Genomic DNA, 18,696 nt, shown 5'->3' with positions numbered 1-18,696 from the left:
AACCTCAGGAAAGTCACCCTTCCATGAATACAACTTGTAATCAAAGGTATTATTTCTGTATTGCCATGATAATGTTATGGCTTGCCCTATATTTACGTTTGTTAAGATGTTCTCTCCAACACCAATCCACTCCTAAAGCTCTTTAGTTTGTACTACTTAAGAATTTTATTTTGACCATTTCTACTTGGGACCCCTACAATAGTCACGTTGGTTTGGAAAGTGGCTGAGAATGAGTGGACTGAAAGCAAAAGAAGAGGAATGGAGTAATACTCTAGCTGTAGAAGCCTTAGAGGCTGCAAGAAAGCTGAAAAACTCCAACAACATTACAAAGAGAGTTTAAACCCACTCCTAGGTTGGGTTGGCATCCACAGAGATGCGTCCTGCAGCTGAGACTAGTACTCCACAGGTGTCCTTTGTTGGCCAGTTCCAAAAGACAACCTGATACTGCTTTATATTTCACCTGTAAACACTGAAGTCTTAAGAAAACACAGATAGAAAATACATTTTTCTTGATACACACGAAGTTCTCACAAGGCACAGTGTTTTTGCTTTGGGAAGAAATAGATGTTAGAGCCTGGAAAAATGCTAACTAAATATATGTATCTAAAATAAATATAAGAATATGTTATAGAAATAAATATAAATATGGATATACAAACTATGGATATACAAACACCCACACCCAAGCATATAATTTTCAAACTTTTATCCTCAAAATCTAAATTTTGACAAAAAAAGCTAAGTTGAAAATAGGCTGTTTAGCAATAGGAGTTTTTGAGTGCAGAAACCTAAATGCTCTTAAAATTCTTTACAAAGAGGAAATTGAAATGTGGAATTCTCATAAGACTTCTCAAAGTCTATATGAATATTAGGTCCCGAATTATTACCTTTTCTAGCCAGCTGTTAATTTTTTACCTCAAAAGTCAAACACTGTATGTTTTGCTCCAAACACATTTTAAGCAAGCAAGCAATGTCAGAAATCAGGACCCAGTTCTTTAAAGATGAACAGCCACAAAGCGCACATGTACTAACACAATATGTAATCAACATTATGAATGGAAAAAACCAGCATACCACATTTTCACAAATAGCTCGATACAAAAGGCAGAAGCCACCGTATTTCTGCATACTCACTAGTTTTGCACTGACAAATGCGACAACCATTTTGGTCCAGCTTGAAGCTATAGATACAGTCCTTCTCAGTCAAAGTGCAGTTCACCAAAGCCTCACAGGTGGGTGGACCTATTGTGATATACGTTGGTTCTGGGGAAAAGAAACAACAAATAAATTTGAGATTCTTGAATATTTTAATTAAGTTTACAAAAATCCATACACGATGTAACAGTCAAGAGAGTAACTTTAATTTTGTTTCTGAAGAATATTCCTGGTACTTTACAAACAAGTTGATAAGCAGACTTTGTTTCAAACTGATGTACACTCAACAAAAACAGCATGAAGCTGCAGGAAATTTTTAAAGTATTGAAACCGAAATAAATACTATTTTTTTTTGTTCACTAAAAAAATCAGCTTTCCTGCACATGCAGTTTCAAACTAAACGTAAAATATTTATTTTGCTCACTTTTCTCCAGAAGTGTTTAATAGAAACTTCATGTAGATTTTTTGCTTTACAAACTGAACAGAGTTTCTCTAAAGCTGAGTTGATTGATACTACCAAGCTGCACATCAAACGTGGAACTCAGAAGTCAAATCTTTCTCTGTGTGAATAACATCACCTTTACTGAAATTTATAGCAGAAGAGACTCTGAATACCAAAAGGGAATGTAAGATGCACTGCATGTGAAAGATGACTGGAAAGCATTTAACATGGTTATTTATCAAAAACATCACTTCCTACAGTATACTTTGCAGTCTGAGATTATGCTTTCTGAAGTTAAGGAGATTATGGCCAATTATAAGTTATATATCAACAGTATAATACTTACTTTTTGACTCCATTTAAATATACTGGAGTATGAAATTTGTTTTGATACATAGTGTACACAGTAATATTAAAGTGCTCTAGTATAGAAAGTTGTTCAAATAAAACAAAATCCAGAGACTTATGGAAATAACAAGAAACCTCAAAATGACCATTATAAAACAGCATACAGAAGGAAAGCAATACCTATCTTTTTTTTCTTGAACTTTTTGCTCTTTGAGACTAATTTTGTCTATCTTGTGTTGTTCATAGAACTCAGGCACTGAAGAACCAATGAATTCATAGTTATCAGCATTATTAACATTATACAAAATATCCAGGAAACAAAATTTGCATGATTTAAAGAACTGTGAGCTTTCATTTCAGTGCTTCAATTGTTTAAGTGTACTCTGTTTCTCCATCTCAAAAAATGAAGATTTATACCAAATTAAATTTAATAAGCCTTCCATACTTAAGTGATAAACTGTGAAAATATTTTGTGGAGTGGAGGTGGCCACATGTTACTATCTTTCATCCTCAGACCACAGATTTTGCCAATACACCTATAGACAGCTAGCCTTTACTTCCAGAGTAAGGGTAAAATATTACTCAACATAGATTAAGTTGTTAGAAATATACATTGTTAAGCAAAATAGTGAATTCTGTGCCTACTGGCTACATTCCAGCAAGCGGCTTTTGTACCCATTCCTTCCAGTCAACTGAAAATTATCCTATTACAAGAATGAACTTTTCTGCTTTCATTGCCTTTCACAATTTTCAGCTTTCATAGCTTCTCTCCAGCCTTGCTCTTCCCAGTATAACAGTCTACGCAGTCAATGAAGGTTTTAAATCCTTTTAAATTAGGTCAGCTAACCAGAATTTGGAGTTAACAACACAGCATTAAAGACACTAGAATTAAGTTAGATAACTTCAAACTTATCTCAGAGGTCATGGTTCAGATTATGCACTTGCTGTGGAACACTCAAATTCTGTTGCTTGTATAATTTCTAGTAGAAAAGTAGCAATGCATCTTAAATATATATATAGACCAACACCAACAGCTTTGTTCATGCACAAACTGGAAGTCTGCATAATGGTGTCATGTCTCTCTAAATCCCTCAAATATCTTCTTATTTAAATTCCCCCCCCCCCCCCCTTTTTTTTTTTTGATAGGGATTTCTTATAAATAATGAGTTTAGAGGTCAAAGGATTGACTGATTTCCATCAACTCTTCATTTCACAGCTCTGAGTTTGCATGTGTAGTGTGGAAGAAGAGCCACAATGAGCAAACTATTTCAAAATCCATGGATTTCCAAACTAGATTTCTTTTAGTCTACATGAACTTTTTGTCGTTGTTTTCAAGCTCATTCAGCAAAGTATCCAACTAAATCCCATTCATGTATAATATTTAACATTTGCAACTTCACCAAACCATTAGCTTAGGAATCATGAACGTATTGCTACATAACAATATACACCAATAACATGATAAATTGCATTAATTAATCCTGGCTGTTTAGGCCTCTGAGTATATAAACTAGTTCTGCAACCAAACTGGTTTTTAGCATCGCTGTGTTCTCTAACCAAAATATCCTAAACATGCAAAAGGCCAGAATGCAAGAGCTGCCCTGAAGCTACGTTCAGGTTATTGGTCAGCCACCACAAGCCTTACACTCCAAGTGACAAAAAGGCCACAGCAATGCTTGGACTCACAGGTAGCTAAAACCAGCACAAATCATATGAATCATTACTGCTGCCCAGAGCAAAGTTCACTGACACTAACACAATCCGGAGAACTGAAATGACTGCAGCTTTACCACCTGACTGCAGATGAGAGCTAAAAATGTCCCAATAAAAAAAGCCTACAAAGCCTTACTGAAAGTTGAGATGCAGGTTAGTCAGCATTCATTGATCCACTCGGGTGTAAACTAAAGCTAGAGAGAAAGAGGATTGTGTTTTGCTCCCCATCATTAAAGTCTACCCTTCAAGATAACTTCCCTGTAATTGCAGGTATAACTTAACATCTAGGAAAATCATTCATAATTTTATACATCTATATCTATATATAGATATTTGTTGTATAATTTCTGGTGAATTTCCAAACTAAACATCTGTATTTTGATGCTCCCTAGCCTTGGACACATGGACACAATTTTTGTGCCTTTGATACATGCAGTAATATGGAATTTCTTATATAGGATGAAATTAAACTGTTGTTGTAATAATCTGAAAAGTTTTTGTTCATCCTCTATTCATTGTATTTTATTATTCTGTTACCTTCCACTTTTGGGCCTGCTTTCAGCATCCTCAGTGTTTCCAGTCAAGCTTACAAATCTGTTTCTTTCTCCTTTCTCTCCCTAAAGGTAAGCCCCGAGATACAGTAATTTTATATGCATGCCTGCTTCTCAATGAGCTGCAAGCAGAGGACAAAAGAAATAATTTCATTCCCTACCCCCACATGTGCAAAAATGCAGCCAGGAAAAAAAAATAAATTCAGGCCTTTTCACTTCACTAGACAAGACTCAACAAATAAAGCCAGATCTGCTCTGCCAGACTTGTGGCTATTTGAATAGGCAAGCAGCAGCTAAGCTTGAAAAAGCAAGTACCACCACACCATCTGAGCTGGGCTTTCACTGCTGCTCGTGGTAGAAACGGCTGAGGAAAGATCCAGCGCACAAATGCACAGACAATGGGTGGGAAAAACGGGTGCTGTTTCTGCCTGTGTGCTTTACCAACAATACAACCATAGCATGGAAAGAGAGGAAAATAAAGAGGGGGGGATTGAAGAGAGTCTGGATGAAAACAATGGATTATTTAATGGAGCACAGATTTTGCTGATGTCAAGTGCTTATATATAAAGTTAAAGGCAGATTCCTATTAGAACATCATGCTTCCATACATCATCTCTCATACTTTCTCTGCTGAATTTTGGTGCAGATTATTAATTTGCTTGCTGTTGATAAAATTATTTGTTTGCTTGAAGTTGATAAAAATATTTGAATTAATTTTTTACAATGCCATTTATGTAAAAACAACTTGAATGATTTTAAAATCTACAGCGGGTATTTCAGCTGCTGGTGGACCTTCAGTCTGACTAGTCCACTGAAAAGTTCTATAATATGGGATCAAACCCTGAATCTTACCATTCCAGCTTGAAATCAAACTGGATTTATGGTGAAAGAAGGGTGACATTCAAGTAATGCCTGGAGATGGCTTTGTCCTTAAGGGCCTATATTAACAATACCAACACAAAAACTGGTTGTCAAAAAAAAAAAAGGAACAAGATATCAAGGTGGAACAGTATTTTCATTGATTTTTTTCAATCTAGAATACTTTTGTAATATGAGCAATCCCTATACTCCTTTTTTTTTTTTTTAAATATATTTCTGAGTCCTCCCACTTCTGAGTGATGTGACACAGCTTGTAGTACAAAGAGCAGATATTTTCTTGTTAACAATGTGAACTACTATAAATACACCCACAAGAACATAGGATGATCAATCAGGTGCAGTACTGTACCTTATATTTGTTATACTTTGATGACTATTGAGGTAGTAAGGTACTGCTCGAGTGTTCAGATATAGAGAGAAATTGGTGCAGACATGGTGGAGAAATATTTGAGTGAGATCAGGGAAAATTTATTTCTCAGGATTAATGTTTTATTATATATACAATTTGATCAATTATTTAAAAAAAGGGAAAGAATGAAAACTGAAATACACCATTGACTGCTGAAGTCTTGGAAAACAAATAAAAATAAAGAAAAAAACAGGGACAATTTACAATTGATTACAATCTTGTTAACTTCTAGTGTTTATCTGCATATTAAAAACAAACCATTCATTGAAGATTTAATCATAATTGTATAAATTATATAAAAGCCAATTAACTAACTAGAATCCTTCTTTCCTTCTTATGTATGGAACCAGAAAGAAAAATTATACCCACCTTCCTATCACATTCAAAAAATGAAGTGAGATGTTCAAAATCTGAACCCTGGCTAGTTTGTATCAGAAAGCAAAGAGGGATTATACTTAACTGCTCTACTACAAAGCTGAATTATTATGAGAGAACCAAGAGTTCAGTTTTTTGTTTGTGTGAAGGACAAGAGGGACCTGCACCAGCAGCAACACAGCCTGCAGGTGCAAGGAAGTGATGGTTTCCCTCCATTTAGCACTAGGAATCCTCCAGCTGGAGCAGTGTCCTGGTTTGGGCTCCATGGTAGAAGAGAAACATGGACACACCTGAGCAAGCAGGTCACAAGGCCACTGAGCTGGCCAGGGGCTGGAGAGGTGGCACACGATGACAGGCTGAGACAAAGCAGGGCTTGCTCAGCCTGGGGAAGGAGGGTCAGGGGCTGTCTGCCACTCCTTAACCTCAGGGTAGAAGGATGACAAGGCCTGGCTAATCTTGGATGTGGCTCCAGGCTAGCATGAGAGGCAACAAACACAAGCGTGAAATGGGAAAAGACAATTTGATAAAAGCTGTTTTGATCTTCCTTTCAAATCATGTGGGTCATCAAACTACAACATGGTCATGGAGACTTGTGTGATTTCCATCCTTCAAAATACTCAAAATTTACCTGGGAAAAGGCCCTTACACCTTTCTGTCACTGGATCTGCTTTGAGCAGGAGATAGGACTCTCTAGTGGTCCTTCCCAACTTGCATGACTGTGAATTTCACTTTAATATAAACTCAGGACATTTTCAGTAAAAGCAGCAATATTCTTAATGAATCCTAATCAAGGAACTGAAATCAAAAGACAAGCATTTCAATTTCTGATGGTTTCTGTATGTTTTTGCCAAGTACTGATTGCCTTCCTTTTGCAAAATAAGTACATGTTTGCCTAACACTATCTCTCTGAATCTACTTCATAAGTTAAAAACTAGCTTTTTAATTCAGGAAGCAAAATTTCTTCCAGGTGTTTGTAAGGGTAATTCTCTGTTAAGAGTTATTTAGTAACAGCCACAACCAGCTTGATCAGTCTCATTTATTTGTTCTCCTTTAACAATAGATTATGCAGGTTTGCATAAACAATCTGCAAAAAAACAATCTCTTTGCTTTATTTCATTTGGAATGCAGTATTTTAACTCCAAAAAGGGTCTTTTTCATACTTTCAGTAATATCATGTGAGGGAAATAGCTACTCCATGGTTTTATAAAAGTGGTTGTAAGTAGGGAAGTAACTATTGTATTCTAAGATTTTTCCTCTGCAAAATATTTCTGAATAAGCTCAACAGAATAGGATTCTAGAATGTCCAACATCTCTTTTGTTTTCATAAAACAAAAGCCTCTTCTGCAGGAAAAAGAAAAAATAAATAAAAATCATATACTAAACAAGGAGAAAGATCTCCAGCATGAATAATAAAGAACATGCTCATGTTTGGGGAAAGTGAAATAGCTCCCTCTTCTGTAGTAATTCATAACACAGACTATACCTTTAAAAGGAGTAAGATGTTTTGATCCTATGAAACCAGTACCAACTGACTTAAAGAAATTCAAAATCAGTACATTCAAACATTTACCATAAAAAAACACACAGAAAAAACCCCAACCAAACAGCAGTCTAACTTTTTACCTAATGTTTAAAGTGATAACTGGCTCAAAACTAGGCCTGAAGGGTGTGCTGCTCAACAGCCTTTCATTCGAGCCTGCATACTTGTTTAAAATTTGTCTACTGTCCAAAAAAGTTAACTGCAGCCTACTAAGCAGCAGCATGTGTGTTTACTTAAGCTTCCTGTAAAAACATTCATATCATTCCAAGAGTGGCTAAATGTTTTCCATCCTCATAGTTCGCATTCCAGCCTTCCCCGCCCCTCCAATTCATTACATGAAAAATATCAGTCCTGAGTCCTGGGCTAAAGAATTTCCTTCCTGAGTTTGAAATACCTAATGCCTCACAGGAAATTTTTCCCCAGAATGTAGCTCTCTGTGTCGGCTATCAGGGTTCAAACAATTCAGCGTCACATAACAATTTATAAAGGTATGCAAGGACTTAGGTGATATAATTTTCTAATGTCACAAGTAACTCTGAAAATATATTAATTAATATCTCAAAACACATAGTTCAGTTTGGCAGCCTTTTGTCTCAATTTTTATTCATGCTGCCAACCTGAAACTGCTAAAATAGGTATTTTTTCTTTAAACTATTACAGTCAGTGACTATTTATTGCTGCATAGTAAAGAAGCTGGGGGTATATGTATGTCTTTTTTGCAGTGATGCAATCAAAATACATACTTTCTACTCCCAAAATGTGAAGTTAAAACCTTCTGTCAAAACCAATTCTAGCAGTTTTTGGTTTAACAGGCATGTATAGTCATCAAATGATTTTTAATGCTGATAAGAACTTTTTTTGACAATTTTAGGTGGAATGACATTAAGAAACCACCACCTTGTCAAAGCAGAATAAATTAAGTCTGTCAAGATATGTCCAAATACATTAGTAAGGCCATTCACTTATTTTACTAGGTGAAGATAAACACAAAATCAGTGTACATCTGGGGCAAATCTATGAAAACCATTGGTGCTGAAAACATTAGAAGGATCCATGAGGTTGTTTATAAGTGAGACATCCTCTGATACATATTCATTAGGATTCTCTGGTTATTTATCCTTTCAGCAGTCTTCTACTAAATTCAACGAGTCACTGAAAACCATGAAAACATTTCCATTCTCATACAGTCTTCCTGAATTTCACTGGCTTGCACTGGCCCGTTTGGTTTCATCATACAGTGGTTCAACAGGCTCAGCTGCCTTCTCCAGAACCACTACACTAAATCATGATCTGGCAAAGAGAAGCCCAGCTCTCTGCAGCGTGGCGTTTGCATCCCTTAATTGACTTTGATGAAAAGGCTGGTTGGGAGCTGCAGCGCTGCTGCCGAACAATAACTTACATTTCATGCTCTAAGGAGGGCTCTGGGCCCACACCCCGTGTCAATGAACACTGCTCACTACCACTGACTTCATCCTGAATGAATCAAATTTCTTTTCACTGGACTCCGCTGCCTGTTTTTACTTAATGAAGTGCTAGACACGCTAAAGGAACTGAACTGAATTACATCTCAGCTAGAGTTTGGATTCCTTTATTGATGAAAATGTTAATTTCTTTTTGTGAAGATAAAGTGTCAGCCATAATGACAGCAAAGTACTGTGGGTCTTATTCATGAAAATTCTCTGAGGGGATTTTGTTTAACACTTAATTTCTCATTCACAGCTTATGCTGGCACCCTGCCATTTGTACCTGAGGGCTCTCTTGCAGAAGGACGTGCTGTGAGATAACCAATTACTGTGTATCAGCTTTCTCTATGAATAGCCTGAGCCTCTGAGAGATGCAAGGGAATAGGAGCAACTACAGACTTTCCTAAGGGACATTTTTGGCATCAATGCCAGTGCTGAACACTTGTATTTATTATCTTGTTAAAAAAAAATCATGCTATACTAACCAATATTTACTTCCTGTGAACACAGTTATTATTCTGATTTGCTGTCCACAGATGCAGATGGCCCGAGGGAAGAGTTATTTCTATCACTGCAGCTTCATTACTATTATTCACATGCTATTATATATTCATACGGTATATTCCCTCTTTTTTTGTAAAATTCATTAGAAATGGAATTGCTACTTACACTACAGTAATGTTACCTAGCAAGCCAAGTTGCTAGCCCAGCAAGAAGCAAGCAGGTGTGTAAGCAGCAGTACTAACTGCAGCTGATGGCCAATGGATCTGGTTAGCTGCAGTGGAACAAGAACCCAGACCAGCCCCCATGAAGAGCTGGTCTGAGCCTAAAGAAGTGTGAGCACATATCAAAATTTTGCAGTCTCTTATGGCACTTGAAAACCCCCTTTCTCCCTAGCTGTCTCTTTTAATCTGAAGAAATGTTCTCCCTTTCTCATGCTGCAAAAGTAAGCCATTTGCTCTAAAAAAGCACAGAAGGCCAATATGACTGCCTAAGCCTTGGTGCTTAATGAAGAGAAGTCTGGAAAACAAAGAGAGAGAAAGCAAATGAAACAGATAAATAGATAATAGATGAAATAAACAAAGTCAAATCCCAAAGGGCCAATATCACTACAGGAGTTACAGAAGCACCCATCAGAGCTTAAAACTAATTCTTTGTGCTGGATCCACAGAAGGGAATGGGCCTACTTTTCCCAGCTCTCACCAGAGAAAGGAAGTGCATGCCTTTGAAAAGCTGAGTCAACTGAAGAGCTTGAGTTTGGGGACAGGCCAAGGATAAAGGAAGGTCGTCCCCTCCACCCTATTGTGTCTCAATATGCCTCTGTCTCCAATTTTATGCCTTTTCTGTGGGAAGGCTTTCTGCCTCTCTCCCTATGGAAACAGCCACCTCAAAGTACCAGTCCCCTGCCTCATACACTGGGTTTTGATTAATATGCCCCATGCACAGCCCATGGGCTTTGGTGTGTCAGGTAACTGGAAATAAGTGATTTAAGTGGACATATTCTATCAAGGTGTCTTGCCAAAAGGGTTGTGATCACTTTGATGTTTAGTTAAAAAGACCCCCAAACACTCTTCCCCTCCAAGCCCCCAGGTGTATCGGGCTCTATATTGGTAACCTACAGCCATCACTCTCATGAACACTGAAAACTACCTGGGAATTACCATTACTGCCTTCAGTCATGCAAGCAATTTCCTGAGCAAATCTCTATTCACTGAGGCTGCAAATACAACTGCCATGCCCCGAACACATCAAAAAGACAATCTTAGTCACAACATGCCACAGAGGGAATTTTGTTTTCCTCGAAAACTTTCAGCCTTCCTCTAAATCCCATCTTTTTCTTTTGTAATCCAATTCCATTATTTTTTGTCTTATCTTTTTCTTTTCAACAACCTTTCAGGCACTTGAGGACTGCTATGTTCACATTTTGACTTCACAGTTTTATTTTAAGCTGAACCAATCCAATTTATTCAGTCTGTCTTCCCAGGATGTGTTTTACAAATTTTGAACTGTGCTCATAGCTCTCCAAAGCTTTCCAGCTTGCACCTTTATCAGAGAAGCAATGTACAGAAAAGAACCAAGTATGACTACCATGTCATCCAGGGACGTACTGGCTCACAGGAAAGAGAGCAAAAAGGATTACTTCAGGTCTTGTGAACTCTTCTCTTGATCCTAATTTCAGTATGGTATTTGCCTTCTCAAGGCCCTGTTAATCCATGTTCAACATGTTTTTTCCCCCTTAATCACCAAACCCCTCCTGGAAAGTGGCTATTTAACAATCACTCCAGTTCAGGACTCATGAGGAATCTCCTCCAAGCATGTCACATTCCACTAAAGGGGAACTGCAGGGAGTTCTTTTAAAACAGATGATCTGCCAGTGCCCCTCCTAAACCAGAGCACCTGAGGATGGAATTAATTTATTGGTAACAAAAAGGGTGTGATGCCCAACTAAAGAAGAGTAGGAAAGACCGAAAAGAGGAAGGAGAAGAGAAAATAACAGGTGGGGGGTGAGAGAGAGAGGGGGACAGAGAGAAAAAGCACGTGTTACCACCAGAACTTGGAATGCCATCGGCGTCCGTGTGTGCACACTGCCGGCCCAGGAGCCCGCGCAGCTCCCGGACAGGCACGGCTCCCGCGGGGCCGGGCACGGGGTGAGTGAGGATCAGGCAGGAGGTCCAGAGCCCCGGACAGGGCTGCAGCAGGGATCGTGGTGATGGGCTGGATCGGTGACATGGGGCTGGAAGCAGGTGAGGAAGATGGAAGTGGGAGGACAGGACACAGGAGGTGGTCAACAGGTGTCCAGCCAGCAAGAGGGAGAGCAAGTGAGTGAGAGCAAGCAAAAACAGCGAGGGAAAAGAAAAGAGCCCAGCAGCTTGTGATGTAGTTACTTTTATACCCCCAGTGCCTCCCAAGGTCTGCTCACTGGCAGGAGACCACTCGCCCAGTTGAATGTTTGCCTGCAGTCCATTGAGTGAACACCTTCTGCCACCCAGCTGGAGAACCACTCTGGAGGACACAGTGTCCTTGGTGGTCTCCTGCTGACTGCCTATTCCATGTGAGACATGAAATGGCTGTCAGCCAGTCTTCCTAGAGACAGGGCTTTCCTCCATCTTCTCCTAGCTGCCTCCTGCAAGTGGTACATGTGCAGTCCTTCCCCCATATACCTCTGGTTAAACAATGTTGACACAAAAATCAAACCTTATCTGGTTCCTCACAGCATAGCACGTTGTATTTTCCCTTGCTGAATTTGGTCAGCATCTTTCTGTCAGTTCTCTGCTTTAAAACACATATGAGTTCATACTCTGCCTTCCAAGACACTGGCTGTTCTTTTCAGCTTTGTTGTCTACAGTTAAAATAAATTTAGCTTTGATCTGAGGTAGTATAAACATCAGAGCTGGTAAAGATACGAGTGGATACCAGCTACAGTGCAACTCAAGAGAGGCTGCCCACAGATTTGGAAATTAAATCCATATACAAACTCACTGTATTGGGACACCACATCCATAAATACCCCTCTCCTTCATGTACCTACCCCTCTGTGCTTCTGTCTCTTCCTCCTCATCAATCTCCCCAGGGAGCTCAAGTGTAAAGCATCTCAAGCATCTCACTCAGCCTCCCCTTCCAGCAGCAGGAGGCAAGACTGAAGTGAGGGGAGTGACTGTCACCATCTTCCCTAAGTCCAGCTAACCCAAGGCAGGCATTCAGAAAATTATACATTTCAAACCAATCTGGGCATCCAATCAACATGGGAACGTGTATTGCACAGCACACATACAGGATGTGCACCATGGACACACATACAGCAGCAGGTAGGAAGAATTGAAAAGGGTTTACTGCAGAGAACAGACACAAATCAACTCTGTATAGTAACAGAAATATCATAATTGCTCCATCTAGGTCTATAATTTAGGAAAATGTCAACAGCTATTTTTATGTAACTTAAATCTCTTCAATCCTCACAGCCTGGTTTTCTCACTGTGGTAGTAAGAATATCAGGATTTTCTTCATGACAGAATGGGAATGTTTGGTTGGAACTTACCATATTCAAAGGCTGAATATATTTGTGTGCTGACATACTGTGCTCATATTTCAAGAATCTTTGTACAGAGAATTTCTAGTATGTTATATGTGATCTCTGGCAGCAAAATTTTTTTGTAAATGTAAGCCAAGAAAAAATTTATCCTTATGAAGCTGCTGGAATGTAAACTTATCTAGGGGAACAAATATGTCCTGCATTGAAACTGATTATAAACCAGCCAAGAAATAACTGAATTGGCAGACCTGCAGGTACAGCAGCATTTAGATCAAAGACAGAGAGGAAGAGTCAGAAGTGACTGATACCAATAACCTTTTACTCTGGATGAGCCACAGCCAGGCCAGATCCACAAGCAGTTTTGATTAGAATTTTCTTATCAGTTTCATGCCCCACAAATCCCTATATCCCTCAACACTCAAACCAAAATATAGATAGAAGTACCTTTGACTAAATGTTTTGGTTTGCATATTAAAGAGCTTATATCTGACACGCTTAAAGTAAGCTCACACAATTGAAGCTAGCTGCTGGAAGTGGGTTCTCTTTCAAATGTAAATAGAAGTCCGATGAGGAATAAATGCATTCTTAAAAATAGTGATAAGCATACAAAATGTCTTCCTTATTATTCTTTATCTAAAACTTATTTCTAAATAGAAATATGAGCATGAATTGGTCTATCAGCAACAGAACTGACTAAGATAGTAGGGGATTTTCAGCAGGTCCTATTCTTCTTCCTGCTTTAGATCTGATGCATAGTTAAGATTGAAAAATACAAATAATTATTTCCTACATTCTGTGTTAGTGTCCACAAAAAAAGTGAAAAAGTTAATGCAAAAAGTTAAGAGCTACAGCTGAATCAAGAAATGTAGTATACATGTCAGAGCAAAAAAGCAAAGTATATTCATGATGCAATTACATAATACAACATTCAAAAGGAAGTAACTTTAAACTAATCTGCAAAAACTATGTTATTTCTCTATGGTATCTACTCTTGTTGACAGTGTTGAGATGTTAGTGAGAACTGGAAGTAATTCAAAAAAGGAGTGTAAAATGAGGTATGGTTATCTTTACAATCACTAGCAAACTACTATTCTAAAATCAGCTGCAAAGTTTACATTATTTTTGCCCATTTATTGAACATATCACTAAAATACACTGCTTTTCCTCCTTTAATCACTTGCATAGTTGAAAATATAACACTTATATAATGCCACCAATGCCAGACCCTTGCCCACACTAGATATTCGGCTTCTCTTTCCTGAACAGAAGGAAATTAGAGAAGGAGAAGAATGGAGAAATCAAACTGGAGAGCACAGGACAGTCAACACTTCTGCTCATACAGTGCACTGCAAAATTCAGGTTAAGCTGTGGATACACAAATGCGATGAGGCGGTATGCAGAAAAGCATCAGATGGCTGACAGTGATGCATTTTAATTCCTCTTTAGGAAAAAATGCGCCTGGAATTTACTTCATTGCTTGAAGCTCCATTAAAAGGTACTGCACATCTTTTTCACTAGAATCATTAAAATGAAGGGATTGATTTTTAAGCCAGCTTCCCAGCCAGGACCTCATTCTCCCCTGTTCCCATCACCCCTGCAGGTCATGGACAACACAGTGAGCATCAGCAGCAGAACTTCATCAACAGTAACAATGCTGAGGATAAAGAGTGAGAAGCTGATTTAAAATGGGAAGAGGCACTGATCCATGCAGCTTACCTGATTAAGAGAATAGAGATGTCAGGTGGCTGGATGATGGCAGAAACAAAATAGCATTTTAGATGGGACTAGGCTGTCATTAAAATGATATAACTAAAATTCAGGAAAAACCAGTTGTGCGAAGGAAGTGAAAGTTTTTAACTGTCTTCCTATGGCACTCCTACTTATCCAGTTCAGCCTTAGAACAAGGAAAACCAGAAAACAGCTAACAAAGCTGCTTGCTAGTGGGTTAGCAAGTGACAGCTGTATTGTAATGAAAGCAGGCAGTACTTGTTTCCTACCCCACGCATTAAACTCCAAGTAGAAACACTACTAATCTCAGATTTAAGGCTTAAGACACATGAAGCTATCCGACCTTGGAGGTGGGCCAGAAGTCCACAGCTAACACACAAGTCCCTGCTGCCATCAGCTCAAATATTACCTTTTTTTTTTTTAAAAAAAATCAAGATACACATTCTTAATGTTAAATGCAGACAGTCAACATCTGACATTATTATTATTTTTTCCTAATGTTCTGAGATTGTCTTAATGTTTGCTTTCACAGCAAAACGTTAACAGATTCAGAAAGACACGCAGGAGTCATAGTTCAAATCAGGTAACACCTTGCTCTCATGTATCTAAATACTTTTATTCAGGCTGCTAATCACAAGGCACAACAGCCTTGAACTTCTTTGATGCTCCAAAACATAACTTCAGGAGATTTGCTGGTACCCTTGATGGTTCATTTCTGAGGGATTTTTAAATTTGTTTTTATTGCAGGATAAGTTAAGTCTCAGATGCTTATAACTTCTCATCAAATCATCCAAAGGTGCTTTTTGAAAACTCAACTTTTTTTAATCTTGGGTGCTAGCACCTGAACTCATTACTGTGTTTTAAGAGTCCAGAATTTTTTTTTTTGATCATTGAAACAAACCTATATCTGGATTCCTGGAATTAAATAATTTGCAATAATCGACCATAATAATCTGTTTTGCTTATATTTGTTTGCTGTGGGAGAGGGAAAAGGAAAAAAGAGGAGAAAATTCAAGTGTTTTCAGATACTATCTAACCACTGGTACCTAAGTATGCTGAAACTTTGTCCTAGCATGAACTAGAAGCACTTCTACTAATTGTTGGTTCCACCACTTACATAATTTCATTACCTGTTGGAAAAAAACACCAAGGCAAATGTGATGCTTTTAAGCTTAAAATTTAGGAAGTTCCTCAAAATACCTTTCAGTATCACTGCCCTCCAGATGACACACTCAAAACTAGATGACTACAATTAAGCATACATCACACAACAGCTAATATGACAAACAAATAAGTCAGATTATTTTTTAATAAAACATAATATAGATGACACAAGGACCTAATTTAAATATTGATTCCACAATTCTCTTGTGTCAGTTTTCATTTGTATCATAAGTATGATTGCACTCCATATGTCACACACCCAAGGAACCACAAGCCAACTTTTATGGATTTAAACAGTTGCAGCTACATCCTCTTCTAAAAGTAGAAATATGTTATTGCATAGAATTACACAGCCTACTCCAGAGGACCCAACTTGTGTCCTGAGAGCACTGCAGAGCCATTACACTGTGGTGTGTTAATGAAGCACCAGCTTGTTTATGTTGTAACCTTCAGCAATGAAGGATGGAAGCCTACGCTTGACCCTGTGTTTGCTTCCCACGGTTCTTCATAATTAGCTTATATACATATATATCTAGATATCTATATGCATTTTAGTTCAATTACCTCTCATCTATTTTTTCCAGTCTGGAAGAAGAAAATAGAGACTTTTGCCTATCCTTCCCTCATTAGAGGAAAAGAATCCTCTCAGTGTATTAACACGTTGAAAATACTTCCATCAGCCTTTCTCTCTGTACTGCCTTCCCCGTCTGGCTCAGACACCTGGATAATGAGAAGTGACAGCACAGGCTCTGTGATACCCTTCCTGAGGTGATAACTGAGGATTAACAGCAGTTCACCTGCTTCCCAACAGTGACATCAATTCAGTGCAAGTAGTGCAATTCTGTACAATTCACAGGCAGCTTTTACACATGTATCAAACACCTTCTTCATACCTAGTGATGCAAATTCTGGAGTTAAAGAGCACCTTTAAGAACTCTTTATGCTTCTCAGATCTATCCTAATAACTAAATATCCCAGAGAGCTTACTTGGATGGATACTGCAAAGGCCCTGAAAAGAAGGGCCCTGAGACACACATAGATATATAATTTTTTTTTTTTTTAATCAGAGATGGAATGAGAAAAACTTAAATGGCAACTCACTGAGCACCCACAAGTATCTGCATACTCTGAAAATGGCTCTAGGTCTAGATAAACCATTTCTAAATTTATCTGGTGTTTTTCCTGATGAACAGCTATTCCATAAAATGCATCTCTAAATGTACACTTACATATACAATTAAAAATATTTTTTAATGTCTCACAATAATAACGTCTTATTTTCACATTTCCATTATCAGGCTGGGCAAGCATTTCAATTTATAGTTAGGTTAAATCCCAGTCAGTTATACCACATACATGTATTTCCACAAACAACAACAGAAAAATTGTAAAGTTAATCTAAGTTGTGTTGTTAATCTATCTCCCAGGTAATATCCCTTTTTATAAGTTTCACTGAAATAATTATATCAATATTGATATATCAATATCAAACTAGGTTGTACAAAGAGATTGTTAGTTGAAACTAAATGACAGTGATAAAGAAGAAAACAGGAAAAATCCAATTAACAGTAATGCCTAGCGATAAACATTTGGACCTTCTAACCTCTCCTATAGGTTTAAGCCAAACTAAGAGAAAAATGAGTAAATAATGCTGATCTCAACCACCTCTTACTATACTCTTTGTGTCAAAACATAGAGGCGTAGTTAAACCACACTGACGTTTTCTGACCTCAGTGATGATTCAGTAACCAGCCAACGCCACACCAGCCTCTTCAACCCTCCAAAGTTTTAACGTAGACTGCAAATTGCCAGGAGAGCAGCAGCCGTGACAGAGCAAAGCCAGGTGAGGGGGCGCAGCACTCTTACCCTCGCAGACGGGGCAGCACTCCCCGGGCACCTTGACGGGGTTGACGCAGCTCTGCCCGCAGGCGGTGGCCAGGCAGTGCGGGTTCCCGTTGACGCACTGGCAGAACGTGCAGTCGTCCTCGCGCCAGCGGTCGCCGTGGGCCTGGATCTGCCCATTGGCGTAGCAGCCAGCAGGGTTATTGACGGGGTAAAGCGGGTCTGAAACGAGAGCCATTGCAAGGGGATGTGTGAAGCCAGGGTCTCTATTGACTATAGGGAAGCTGGACAGATCAACGCAGAACACAACCAATATGGTGAAATCATACCTTCTCCTCTTCATTCCCGAAATGGCTGGTTATATACAGTTTCAAATAATTTACAATTGCAGGTGCTTTCTAATTGGCATTCAGTGTGAAAAGGAATGGAAACAATCTCAACTTAAGGTAGCTACCATAATTTTACTCTAACTATCCTATGTAATCCATACACACACCGAAACTCCAATTCTAACTGCGCCACAGTCTATTTCTACACAGGCCCATAACTGAGGTCCAGTTTGGGATAGCTCAAACTTCATTCCATAACACATCATGTCCATGTTCTCTAAGAAATCCCATTACAGATGTGTGTTTTAATTAATGTTTTAATTTTTTGTTCTTGCCCTTCAGGACTAAATGGTTCTTGGAGCTGTTGATTCTTTTTTTGTCCCGACATTTCTAAATGACCCACTGGAATAACTCATGTCAGCACTGCAACCCTCTTTTACACTACGAGCAAAGATGAGGTCTCTGGCACATTTGCTGCTGGAACAGGAAGAATGCCTTTAAGCTGCACCTCACCCCAGTTTTGGAGATATACTACCTTTTCCAACAGGGTCAGTTTTCAATTTCATTTCAGTTTAGGTTTTTGCCTGAAAAGCCACAAGTCCCTGCTAGCAATCAAATTAAGATCTGGGTATTTAAAAAAACAGAATTTTAGGAAGCGTACTTTGTGTAAGATTTCTCTTCAAGTTTCATGCAAGTCTGTATATGCTAACCCATCACTTGAAATAAAA

At 38.5% G+C, this 18,696-nt stretch overlaps 1 protein-coding gene across 3 annotated transcripts in view; it reads right to left on the bottom strand.

Annotated features, from left to right (window-relative positions):
• The window catches only part of CRIM1 (cysteine rich transmembrane BMP regulator 1), a 177,236-nt gene that overhangs the window by 35,877 nt on the left and 122,663 nt on the right, over positions 1-18,696 (bottom strand). For all 3 annotated transcript variants that reach the window (XM_063391002.1, XM_063391003.1, XM_063391004.1), the window contains 2 exons: positions 17,664-17,861; positions 1,135-1,263 (listed from right to left, as the gene is read on the bottom strand). In XM_063391002.1, the coding sequence (XP_063247072.1) occupies positions 1,135-1,263; positions 17,664-17,861 (327 nt within the window). The remainder of the gene's footprint in view (positions 1-1,134; positions 1,264-17,663; positions 17,862-18,696) is intronic.

The sequence above is a fragment of the Prinia subflava genome, chromosome 2 (genome assembly GCF_021018805.1).
Source record: "Prinia subflava isolate CZ2003 ecotype Zambia chromosome 2, Cam_Psub_1.2, whole genome shotgun sequence".
Lineage (NCBI taxonomy): Eukaryota > Metazoa > Chordata > Aves > Passeriformes > Cisticolidae > Prinia > Prinia subflava.
Note: the sequence above shows the minus strand (reverse complement) of the source record. Positions and strands in the feature narration are given on the sequence as shown.